This window comes from Xenopus laevis, chromosome 6S, assembly GCF_017654675.1.
Source record: "Xenopus laevis strain J_2021 chromosome 6S, Xenopus_laevis_v10.1, whole genome shotgun sequence".
Classification (NCBI taxonomy): domain Eukaryota; kingdom Metazoa; phylum Chordata; class Amphibia; order Anura; family Pipidae; genus Xenopus; species Xenopus laevis.
In genome coordinates this window covers 136,551,566-136,563,832 of record NC_054382.1, presented here as the reverse complement: position 1 = coordinate 136,563,832, position 12,267 = coordinate 136,551,566, and the positions used below count along the sequence as shown (strand labels likewise).

General features: G+C 51.9%; 1 protein-coding gene across 12 annotated transcripts in view; it reads right to left on the bottom strand.

The window, feature by feature from the left end:
- plec.S (plectin S homeolog) overlaps positions 1-12,267 on the bottom strand; it is a 122,272-nt gene that overhangs the window by 27,901 nt on the left and 82,104 nt on the right. For 8 of the 12 annotated variants that reach the window (XM_041568052.1, XM_018224013.2, XM_041568059.1 and 5 more), the window contains 5 exons: positions 8,082-8,171; positions 7,139-7,174; positions 4,160-4,237; positions 3,045-3,137; positions 2,042-2,208 (listed from right to left, as the gene is read on the bottom strand). In XM_041568052.1, coding sequence (XP_041423986.1) covers positions 2,042-2,208; positions 3,045-3,137; positions 4,160-4,237; positions 7,139-7,174; positions 8,082-8,171 — 464 coding nt within the window. The remainder of the gene's footprint in view (positions 1-2,041; positions 2,209-3,044; positions 3,138-4,159; positions 4,238-7,138; positions 7,175-8,081; positions 8,172-12,267) is intronic. The other 4 variants (XM_041568054.1, XM_041568051.1, XM_041568057.1 and 1 more) reach the window with 1 other exon arrangement.

Here is a 12,267-nt window from a genome sequence, read left to right as displayed (position 1 = left end):
AGTATTAGCAGACAGGGGGCACAGAAGTTGAGTTGGCAGCGGTGGGTAAAGAGTGGGGGGCACTCCTGTGAGACAGAAGGAACAATAAATTGGGGAGCACGTACAGTGCTTTAAGCTGCAGCTCGGAGCGAATGGAGTAGACGGAGCCCAGGTAGGTGCTCCCCCGCTGCTTTGGGGTGAGGTGCAGCTGAGTGTTGTAGTTGTGCGAGGAGATGCCATTGTCAGTAGGTACATCCTCACACATCATCACTACAGTGTCGGAGGGCACCGTAACGGGGCATGTGTTATACCGGGGGGTTCCCTTCCCCCTCCTCTTCTTCCTCTTCGGCCCATTACTGTTCATCATCCCCCCAAATCCTTCCTCTCCTGTATCTTCCTCTCGTTCCTTCTCCTCTTCCTCGTGCCGCTCGGATCCACTACATCTCCAGCTCTCCGACCCCCTGTAGGATTATTGTGCCAGAGACGGGCTACAGGGGCCACTAAACTTGCTACGATGGCCCCGCTCTCAGCTCTGGGCTCCACTGTCAGAGATCAGGCGTGTGTCTGGGACCCACATCAGGTTTGGGCGTGACCCCTCTACATGTTACAATGTGTTCCAATGTGGAATGGAGGGAGTGAGACGCACACTTTGTTGCCTCCGGCTACTGGAACGCTGGCTGGGTGTCTACTAACTCTTCCCATGCTGGAGGCCACAAAACCAACACCATTCTCCTGGGATTTCCTACAGCTCCCAGAATCCTCAGCAGCTATGTGGCTCCCAGAATCCTCTCTCATTGTCCGTAGGTGGGAACCCAGTTTAGGTTTCCCTTTAAATTGAAAAGCAACTGATTTTCCCTGTTTGGTGCAGTCACAATAGAAGTGGGTCGGTACTGAATGGACTGGGTGCTGTGTGTCCCACAGGTGGGAGTGGTTTATTTTGTATCAATCTTGCCTGGTGGCTGCTCATTGGCTGGTGCAGGAGGGGGCAGTTAAATCCGGCAGCCAATCTTGGCTCTTTAATGAGGACATGAGTGGGGCCGATTCAGACCAATGACCCAGACAGACGCAGTTGTACGTAGGTTGGACTCCACACTGAGACCAGGGACTGGCAGGGAAAGGGTTAGATGAGGGGGGGCCCAGGTGCCAGTGGTGGGGGGACAGACACTCCATTGTTCTGGCGGGAGGAAAAGATCAAGTTTGGGCAGGAGAAGAGACGCATTGTATATATAGACTATTTGTCTGCTCAGTCTTGTTCTGTTACTCGAGTGTCTGCTGCCTGTCTGGGGGGGCAATTATCTGTGGGGTGGGGCTACAATGTGGGTGTCCTGGACTCAATCGTCTGTACGGGGCAATTATACAGAGGGGGGTATGTCACTAGGTGCCAGTGCCCTGCTGTGGGCAAGGGAAGCAGCTCAGGGGCAAGAGTGGGGCCGGGGGCTCTATACAGAGAGAAGGGCACAGGGGTAGGTGGGTAGGTGGTCACATAACCAGGGCTCGTGGTCCCAGCAAGTCTCCAGCAGAAAAATTCTTTAAATTTGTGTCTCCCCCGAGCACCAAACTCCTCGTCAAGGGGAGGCTCTTCCCAAATCCAATGACACAAACCTCAGTCAGGGGCACAAACTCCCCACAAATCAGCTCACGCAAGTGTCCCCCAGGCTGGGGGCAAGATCCTCACCCCCCTCATCTGACAATGGGCATCATACATCATCCATCATACATATACATCATACCCATCATACCCATCATACATCATCCCCATCATCCATCATACCCATCATACCCCTCATACATTATACCCATCATACATCATACCCATCATACATCATCCCCATCATCCATCATCCCCATCATCCATCATCCCCATCATACATCATCCCCATCATACATCATCCCCATCATACATCATACCCAGGCACCCGCATGCACCCAGCATTGCCACACGCACCCTATGGAGCATTTACACAGGATTATAGGCGGAGTCATGGCATGGGGGCGGGGCATCGGTGCAATTACACAGACTCACTATAGAACTGGGGCAGAACACAGACCCCGGGGCACTTACTTGTGTCGGTGGATGACGGCATTGAAGAGTCGCCCGTCTCGCCAGTTGCTGGTGAAGTTGTCGCATCTCAGACCCGGGTAACTTTCCACCGTGCGCTGAGACCACAGGAGCAGCTTCTCCTTGGCAGACATGTCCTCCGACTGACCACTCACCTGAATATCCGAAATCTGCGGGGGAGGGGAACGGCAGCCATGACACCCTGATCAACATGGGCAGTGCCCAGAGCTCCTGTGTGACCAGTGAAACCCTCACTAACCGGGAAGCTGCCCTCCTGCACCCACACTCACAGGCTGGCTGAGCATGCTGGGAGTTAAGTGAAGATCAGTACTGGGCATGGCCTGAAATCAGATGCCAGTCATGTGCCACCCTTGTTTGCTCCCCAGAGACTCACCATGTGGGGCCCCAAACATACGGACCAGGGGAGCCTGGCAGAGCCCCCCAATATCACATATTGACACAATCTCCCCCCCCCCCCCGCCTGTGGAACAGACGTCCCTTTATTCAGCCTAATCCTCTTCTCTGTTGCCCCAGGGCACCCTGTTGTGCGGCTACTGACTGTGCCAGTGTGTAAGTGCCAGACACTAACGGGTGCCATTTCAGACTAACTGTCAGTTCTGTTCAGCTGTGCCCCCTGGGTTTCCCCACAAACATGTCAGGAAACGATAAATCCCTCGCTCAGAGGAACCGCAATAAAATCAGAATGGGGGGGGGGTGAGTCACAAGGGGCCACACCCTGCGGTAAAATGCCAGTTGCATCGCCAACACGTGACAGTCAGATCAACAGTCCAAAGTCTCTCACTGGCCAACATTTTGTCCCTCTATTCAGTCTCCTTCTCTCTGTTCCACCAACTGCAGTAGAACAAATCAACATGGCAGCTCCCACATCTTTACCCAGTTCTACAGAGCTGATCCCCAGGGGGCAGTGACACCCCTAGTTTATAGGTCTCTGGTCTCACCTAGAGCTCAGGGTTCAGTGCAGATGTACAAGGAGACACCCCCTTACCTGGAAGTGAAGGATTATGGTCCATATCAGCCCCAGGGTGAGTTTGGGGTTCCCATCTGCAATGTCATCATTTCTGATATTCACCAACTTCACCTACAGGATAAGGATATGAGGTTAGAGGTGCTCAGATGAGGGGGAGAGGAAGGTGCAGGGAGTTGGGGTGGAGAGAGGAAGGTGAAGGGAGTTGGGGTGGGTCGGAGAGAGGAAGGTGCAGGGAGTTGGGTTGGAGAGAAGAAGGTGCATCGGATTTGGGGTGGGTTGGAGAGAGGAAGGTGCAGGGAGTTGGGTGGGGGGGGAGGAAGGTGCAGGGAGTTGGGTGGGGAGAGAGGAAGGTGCAGGGAGTTGGGTGGGGAGAGAGGAAGGTGCAGGGAGTTGGGTGGGATGGAGAGAGGAAGGAGCAGGGAGTTGGGTGGGGAGAGAGGAAGGTGCAGGGAGTTGGGTGGGATGGAGAGAGGAAGGAGCAGGGAGTTGGGTGGGGAGAGAGGAAGGTGCAGGGAGTTGGGTGGGATGGAGAGAGGAAGGAGCAGGGAGTTGGGTGGGGAGAGAGGAAGGTGCAGGGAGTTGGGTGGGATGGAGAGAGGAAGGAGCAGGGAGTTTGGGTGGTGGGGAGAGGAAGGAGCAGGGAGTTGGGGGGAGAGGAAAGAGCAGGGAGTTGGGGGGGAGAGAAGGAGCAGGGAGTTGGGGGGGAGAGAAGGAGCAGGGAGTTGGGGGAGAGAGGGAGCAGGGAGAGAGAAGGAGCAGGGAGTTGGGGGGGAGAGAAGGAGCAGGGAGTTGGGGGGGAGAGAAGGAGCAGGGAGTTGGGGGGGAGAGAAGGAGCAGGGAGTAGGGGGGGAGAAGGAGCAGTGAGTTGGGGGGGAAGGAGCAGGGAGTTGGGGGAGAAGGAGCAGGGAGTTGGGGAGAGAAGAAGGTGCAGGGAAGTTGGGTGGGGGGAGAGGAAGGTGCAGGGAAGTTGGGTGGGGGAGAGGAAGGTGCAGGGAGAGGAAGGAGCAGGGAGTTGGGGGAGAGAAAGTTGCAGGGAGTTGAGGAAGAGATGGGGGGCTTTTATGTGTAACATTACAGATATAATATACAGAGAGCAGAAGACCAATATTAGGGAGCAGTGGGCCAGTACTTACCTGTCTTCGTTTGAGGAAATCCAGGGCAATCTGTACATTCTGCAGCTTGTGGAATCTCATCCGACCCTTCTCCCGGGGCTGAAAGGAAACAGAGGGGTAAGAGGGGGCCGAGGCTCTAACCCAACACCCCCATTCAGCCCCACTCACCCCATGTTACAGGCAGTGCCAGACAATATGTGGGGGCAGAGGAACTGGTGCTACTGGGGCACTTGGATACAAACAAGCAGATACTCTCCTCACTATTCTCCTGAACTCAAACTCTAAAAGTGAATCCCTGAACAGCAAGATCAGAGCAGTTACTGGGGAATCAGCTGGGGCACAGGGGTGAAGCTGCCATACACATTATCAGTCCAGTAATCCAAGAAACTCCCCAAACCCTGTGAGAATAGCAGGAAAGCTGAATGTGTTGTGGGAGAAACTGTCTGGGCCCTATACCCACCGTCTGGGCCCTATACCCACCGTCTGGGCCCTATACCCACCGTCTGGGCCCTATACCCACCGTCTGGGCCCTATACCCACCGTCTGGGCCCTATACTATACCCACCGTCTGGGCCCTATACCCACCGTCTGGGCCCTATACCCACCGTCTGGGCCTATACCCACCGTCTGGGCCCTATACCCACCGTCTGGGCCCTATACCCACCGTCTGGGCCCTATACCCACCGTCTGGGCCCTATACCCACCGTCTGGGCCCTATACCCACCGTCTGGGCCCTATACCCACCGTCTGGGCCCTATACCCACCGTCTGGGCCCTGTATGTGCCCAGTAGAAGGACAGACACTGCGGCATCAACGTGGGCATTTTATATCATCCATTTATTAATTGACGGAGATTCTGAGATTATAATTAGTGATGTGGGTGATTTTCTGTCCCTCGCTGCCAGCAGGTGGCACTGCCTCCCACACAGACAAAGCCCTAGTGCTGGGGAGTCTGTTCTGGGCAGTCGCTGGTTAATGAAAGGCCAGACTGAAGTTTGTTTAAAAAAAAAGCCCCATAAAACACAAGGTTATTCTATAAATTTATTTCTAATAAACATTAGCAAATGGTAAAGTAGCAAAGTCAATTCTCCAGGTCTGTTACTACATTGTTTCAGCAGTCGCAACATGAGGAGGGAAGTGATAGTGACAATTACAGGACATTTGTGTGTTATTAGCGGCCCTACAACTCCCAGCAACCCCATCACACAGCTCCCCTGTCTGGACTACTCTGGGGGCAAATAACTCCTCCCCTCACGGGGTCAGTATTAATGGAACTCAAACACTCACAGTCTGGCCCCCCATCTTTTCCCCGGGGGACAGGTTAGTGTGATCCCCACATTCACTGCACAGGGGGGTAAATATATAAATCTCAGACCCACAATGTACAGGAGTAAATATTAAAGGGAAACTTAGCCAAATGCGCCACTTGGGCAGTGCTAGAACCTCCCCCCGAGGAGCACATTCGTTTTTGCATTGGTCACATTATTGGGCAAACTTACCTCTAGGTGTTATAAGGGGGCGGGGCATGCGCCTCTCCCACCAACCCACAATCACTACACTCCAGTTGTTAGCAAGGGTTTAAGAGCAACACTCTGATTGGCTGGTTTTGCCATGATGTCACTGCTGCTCCCAGACTAAGGCTGTTAAAGGCTTATAGACAGGGGCCATTTTAGTCATGTGGCTCCAGGTTAAAGCACATTTTCTGGACTTTATTTAATGTTTTAGTCCCACCTAGAGGAGCTACCATAGTGCACTGTGTGCCACCAAGTCATCGGATCAATATCTTTTGCTAATAAACCCCCTAATGGCTTAACATGACCAGTGTATATGTACTGTGATACTGTGATGGTTTCTACATCTCACGTCTCCATCTTGCCCTACTGTCTCCATCTTGCCCTACTGTCTCCATCTTGCCCTACTGTCTCCAACTTGCCCTACTGTCTCCAACTTGCCCTACTGTCTCCATCTTGTCCTACTGTCTCCATCTTGCCCTACTGTCTCCATCTTGTCCTACTGTCTCCATCTTGTCCTACTGTCTCCATCTTGTCCTACTGTCTCCATCTTGTCCTACTGTCTCCATCTTGTCCTACTGTCTCCATCTTGTCCTACTGTCTCCATCTTGTCCTATTTTCTCCATCTTGTCCTATTTTCTCCATCTTGTCCTACTGTCTCCAACTTGCCCTACTGTCTCCATCTTGCCCTACTGTCTCCATCTTGCCCTACTTTCTCCATCTTGTCCTACTGTCTCCATCTTGTCCTACTGTCTCCATCTTGTCCTACTGTCTCCATCTTGTCCTACTGTCTCCATCTTGTCCTATTTTCTCCATCTTGTCCTACTGTCTCCATCTTGTCCTATTTTCTCCATCTTGTCCTACTGTCTCCATCTTGTCCTACTGTCTCCATCTTGCCCTACTGTCTCCATCTTGCCCTACTGTCTCCATCTTGTCCTACTGTCTCCATCTTGTCCTACTGTCTCCATCTTGTCCTATTTTCTCCATCTTGTCCTACTGTCTCCATCTTGTCCTATTTTCTCCATCTTGTCCTATTTTCTCCATCTTGTCCTACTGTCTCCATCTTGTCCTACTGTCTCCATCTTGTCCTACTGTCTCCATCTTGTCCTACTGTCTCCATCTTGTCCTACTGTCTCCATCTTGTCCTACTGTCTCCATCTTGTCCTACTGTCTCCATCTTGTCCTACTGTCTCCATCTTGTCTTACTGTCTCCATCTTGTCCTACTGTCTCCCTCTTGTCCTACTGTCTCCCTCTTGTCCTACTGTCTCCCTCTTGTCTGGTTGGTATGGATTAGTGGGCGGTGCCTGTTGCTACAGAATCCCTGAGGTGCCACATACAGAGCAAGGCCTCCTTAGGCAGAACTGGCAGTGCACACTACTGGCAGACTAAGCAAGAGGACTGCACCACTGCCACAGAGTGACAACATCCCATTTCCCAGCCAATGGCAGAGCAGCATGCAATGGTAAGGTCGTGCTATTGGCCACTCACCAACCGCAAGTTCCTGATAACGTCCCGTTCCCGAGGCTACGCGGCATGAGCAGTGCAAGACCAGGGGCAAAGGGCAGAGGTCAGGGCAGAGTCCAGAAAACAGGAATGAAAATAAATAAGGGAAAGAAAGAGGCGAAACAGTTTGATTGAAGCAGAGTTGTTAATTGGTTAAACAGACAGTGATAATGAGAGAGGGGTGGGGCACATGGGTGGGAGGAGCCTAAATTGCAAGTAGCAGCCCTGGCCTGTGTATATACATTTATTATATATAGAGACCCAGTAGCAGCAATAGCTCCATCTAGTGGCGGCACTGGAAGTAGATACAGACAGGAAACAATCAAAGAGCAAAGGAAATTTCTCTGCAGTTGGTCCCAGTCCCGACTTATTCCTGGATACGAGAAGCAGCCGAGTTGTGATTCACAGGGACTCACTATCAATGGCCTCAGTCCTAAGCCCCTCCCCCCGGGATAGAACCAATGCTCTGTCTAACCGAGGCCTCTGGGAGTTGTGGCCACACTGGTACAGCCAATAGAAATGCCGGATTCAATACAACCTTTATGTGTAGCATCCAACCCCCACCCCCGGGCTAACGGATCACTTATTGTTCTGCAGGATCCAAAAAGATCAGGGCACTTCCTGGTTTCGCTGAGGATTATGGGGGTTGTAGTTGCCTCAGCAGGAATAGGCTGGATGCCTTTTGTCAGTATCTAGGAAGCCCCCCATAATGTCTCTCCCTCCTCAAAACCAGGCTGAGCAGTTCTGACCCCACGATGAGCTCCAGATGATTTGGGGGGGGGGGAAGAGCATGAGGGGGGAGTAAAAAGAAACAGCATTTTTGGGGGGTACAAGGGGAGGGGTATTAGTGGGAGTCACAGAGAGGGGTGGAAAGGGTTAAAGAGCAGAAATCCAGCGCTGCACAAGCTCCGGCCCAACTGTCACTTACCAGGGTCTCCCCCGAAAGCACCTCCAGCAGCGACAGGAGATTGTGTCCATCCCGGAGGTCTTCGTACAGATCATTCACGTGACGCTGGGCCTGAGGGGCGAAACAAGGGACACGATGAGACTTTGGCTCTGGCACCCCCAAACTACTGTCCCCCCCACTCCCTATCTGCACCCCCAAACTACCGTCCCCCCCCACTCCTTATCTGCACCCCCAAACTACCGTCCCCCCCACTCCTTATCTGCACCCCCAAACTACCGTCCCCCCCACTCCTTATCTGCACCCCCAAACTACCGTCCCCCCCACTCCTTATCTGCACCCCCAAACTACCGTCCCCCCCCACTCCTTATCTGCACCCCCAAACTACCGTCCCCCCACTCCTTATCTGCACCCCCAAACTACCGTCCTCCCACTCCTTATCTGCACCCCCAAACTACCGTCCCCCCACTCCTTATCTGCACCCCCAAACTACCGTCCCCCCACTCCTTATCTGCACCCCCAAACTACCGTCCCCCACTCCTTATCTGCACCCCCAAACTACCGTCCCCCCACTCCTTATCTGCACCCCCAAACTACCGTCCCCCACTCCCTATCTGCACCCCCAAACTACCGTCCCCCCTCCCTATCTGCACCCCCAAACTACCGTCCCCCACTCCCTATCTGCACCCCCAAACTACCGTCCCCCCACGCCTTATCTGCACCCCCAAACTACCATCCCCCACTCCTTATCTGCACCCCCAAACTACTGTCTCCCCCACTCCTTATCTGCACCTCCAAACTACTGTCTCCCCCACTCCTTATCTGCACCTCCAAACTACTGTCTCCCCCACTCCTTATCTGCACCCCCAAACTACTGTCCCCTGGAGACCCTCCCACTCCTTATCTGCACCCTAATATCACTAGACACACAATCAGCCAATCACTGAATCAGCATTTCATCTGCAATCACACATCAGGGCTCTGCTGAGACCGGTGCAGCCTGCATCACAATTAAAGGCAAACTCCCACATATAAATTACATTAGAGGCTCAGATTGAGGTATTAATGGCAGTTGAGCAGTGTGTTTGTCTTTCTTATCCTGCACTCCCAGTTTAACCAGCCACAGGTGTCTCTTTGCAGCAGTGCTGTAGATGAGTCTGATAAAGGGTAACTGAACCTTCCTTGTGCAACTGTTCCTCTCATTTCTGACATTATGTCTCGAATCCCTGCCATAAAGTGAGGCAAGATTGGCTGTATTTTGTCATGCAGGAAGTACAGTCCCAAGGAAAGAGACAGTCCCAAGCAAGGACATAAATATATATATATATATACTCTGCTCTAATATCACACCCCTAATCCCAACACGTAACTGCCCCTTAGACTGGGGCCCCATAGGGACACAGTTAATCTCTAAGTGCTTTCAGGTGACACAAGGTGAAGGCCAAAGGTTTGCAGATGTTTTGGGACTGCTCCAATATTAATGCCCTTTTGTATCTGAAAGGGAATTTAACCTTTAATCTGGAATGTGGGTGTGACCCCGCCCAGCCCCGCCCTCCCTGGTGCAGGAGGATCAGTAATTGGGATCCACTCCCTGGGAGATGGTGCTGAGCGCTGCTTAGTAGATATGGCCAGTCAGAAGCAGCTGCAGAGAGAATATTAACTCTTTTGGGCACCGAGTGGTTAAAGGGCAGAATGTTATTGCCCCTAGGGATCCATTACTGCCCCACTTCCCACAATCCTCAGCTGCCTTCCCTCATATCCACACAATGTGATCAGCACAGTGTGGGCCAAGCAGAACCCCAGCTGTGTCCAGGGCCCAGTCTGTCCCCCAATATTCTGCAGTCGTAGGGTGAAAAGGGCCCATTTATTCCCATTGAGTGGCAGGGATTGGCCCTTACAGACAGCAGGGGGCACGTTCTGTGCGTCACATGTGAATAAAGGGGTCCGTGCGCCCCGGAATTCCTTGCGTCTCTCACAAATTCTGCACCAGGAACAAGATTTTATTCCTGCCCGGCAACAGCTCAGGTGTGACCTCTGCTCCTGCACTCGATAGGCCAGGCTCCCAGCCTAGTGGGAGGAAATGTCTACTTTTTGCCCCAGGAACTTGTAACGGCCACTACGGGGGGTAAATAATAGATAAATGTAAATCTGACCCCACACACAACAATATCCACTTGCCCCTGAGAGAAACACAAAAACTGCATCTCACGTCCCCCCAGATCCCGCCCAGCACAAGCCAAACCAGTAGCCGAGTGGCCTGTGAGATTGGCACCAGGACCCCTTGGGGCACAGGAACCTCCCCACCCCTAAATTGTTCCACTAGCGAAACCCCATCAGCCTGGAGACCCCTCAACTCTCTCCTCATATACTGACCCCCGGTCACATGATACATAAGATACAGAGATCTTCTTATTCAGAAGAAATGATAATTACGATTGAGTACAATGTACTACAGGGCGTAAGGATACTATCAGCTGTACTACAGGGCGTAAGGATACTATCAGCTGTACTACAGGGCGTAAGGATACTATCAGCTGTACTACAGGGCGTAAGGATACTATCAGCTGTACTACAGGGCGTAAGGATACTATCAGCTGTACTACAGGGAGTAAGGATACTATCAGCTGTACTACAAGGCGTAAGGATACCATCAGCTGTACTACAGGGAGTAAGGATACCATCAGCTGTACTACAGGGAGTGAGGATACTATCAGCTGTACTACAGGGCGTAAGGATACTATCAGCTGTACTACAGGGCGTAAGGATACTATCAGCTGTACTACAGGGCGTAAGGATACTATCAGCTGTACTACAGGGTGTAAGGATACTATCAGCTGTACTACAGGGCGTAAGGATACCATCAGCTGTACTACAGGGCGTAAGGATACCATCAGCTGTACTACAGGGAGTGAGGATACTATCAGCTGTACTACAGGGCGTAAGGATACTATCAGCTGTACTACAGGGCGTAAGGATACTATCAGCTGTACTACAGGGTGTAAGGATACTATCAGCTGTACTACAGGGCGTAAGGATACTATCAGCTGTACTACAGGGAGTGAGGATACTATCAGCTGTACTACAGGGCGTAAGGATACTATCAGCTGTACTACAGGGTATAAGGATACTATCAGCTGTACTACAGGGAGTAAGGATACTATCAGATGTATTAAAGGGTACAAGTATAGCGGCAGAGGCAATAGTGACAGCCGCTGGAGACACTACAGGTTTCTGACTTGTAGTAGGAAGAGAAAACAAATGAGGAGGAGACAGACACACTCCAGTCGGAAGGAAGAATCGTTCTTGGCCGGGCGCCCGTTTCCTCGCACTGTGAGACGTGAAACACGAGGCTGCGCCAGGAATGTGTCTGTTTCGCACTACTGGGTCTCATTTAAGTGTCAGCTGATGGGCCACTGAGCAAGTCACTGTGCTGGGGAGCAAGAGAGCCGGGTACCCCAATTTCTAGCTTTGTTCTGAAATGCCCCTCTGTACAACTATAGAGTGTAATGTGTATGTGCAAATCACTTCCTACAGACGTTATTCAAATGTGATGCTGGATGTCAGACAGTGCTGGCCTGAAGAGCTAACAATCAAAGCAGCTGCAGGTTTACATTACACTGGGCTGTAGTGATGGTGGAGCCCTAGCTCCAAGGGCAACACTGATATATTGTGTTAATTCTGGTACACACAGTGCTGCTCCTCAAGAGCTTGCAATCAAAGAATAATACAAAGCATCTAAAGATACGGCCATACAAGTGACAGTCATTGCTCTCCAGCTGCTGTGAATGCTGGGAGCTGTAGTTTGCAGATTACAAATGTACCAGCACTGCAATTGGTCATCTGAACCAGTGCATGCTGGGAATCTGTAGAGACTACACCGTTCTTTTCTTATATAGGAACCAATGGCACGTGGTTGCTAATGTCAGAGCCCTCGGTAACCAGATGGACTTTTGAATAGAGACAGAACAGAAAGTCAAACATTCAGCAAATACAACACAAAGCCTCCCACGTGCACCCCAGCGTTGTGTATGCAGGATATGACAGCCCCATTAATGCCCCACGGCTTGACGGGCGCAGATCAGTGCCAAGCTTTGCCCATGGGAAATATTTATCCCACCAGTAATGGAAATAACAGTATGGAGGGGTGATGGGTGAGGGTGAAAGGGGTGCAGCTTTAAAGAGGGGAGACTGGAGCAGTTGGGGAGATGGG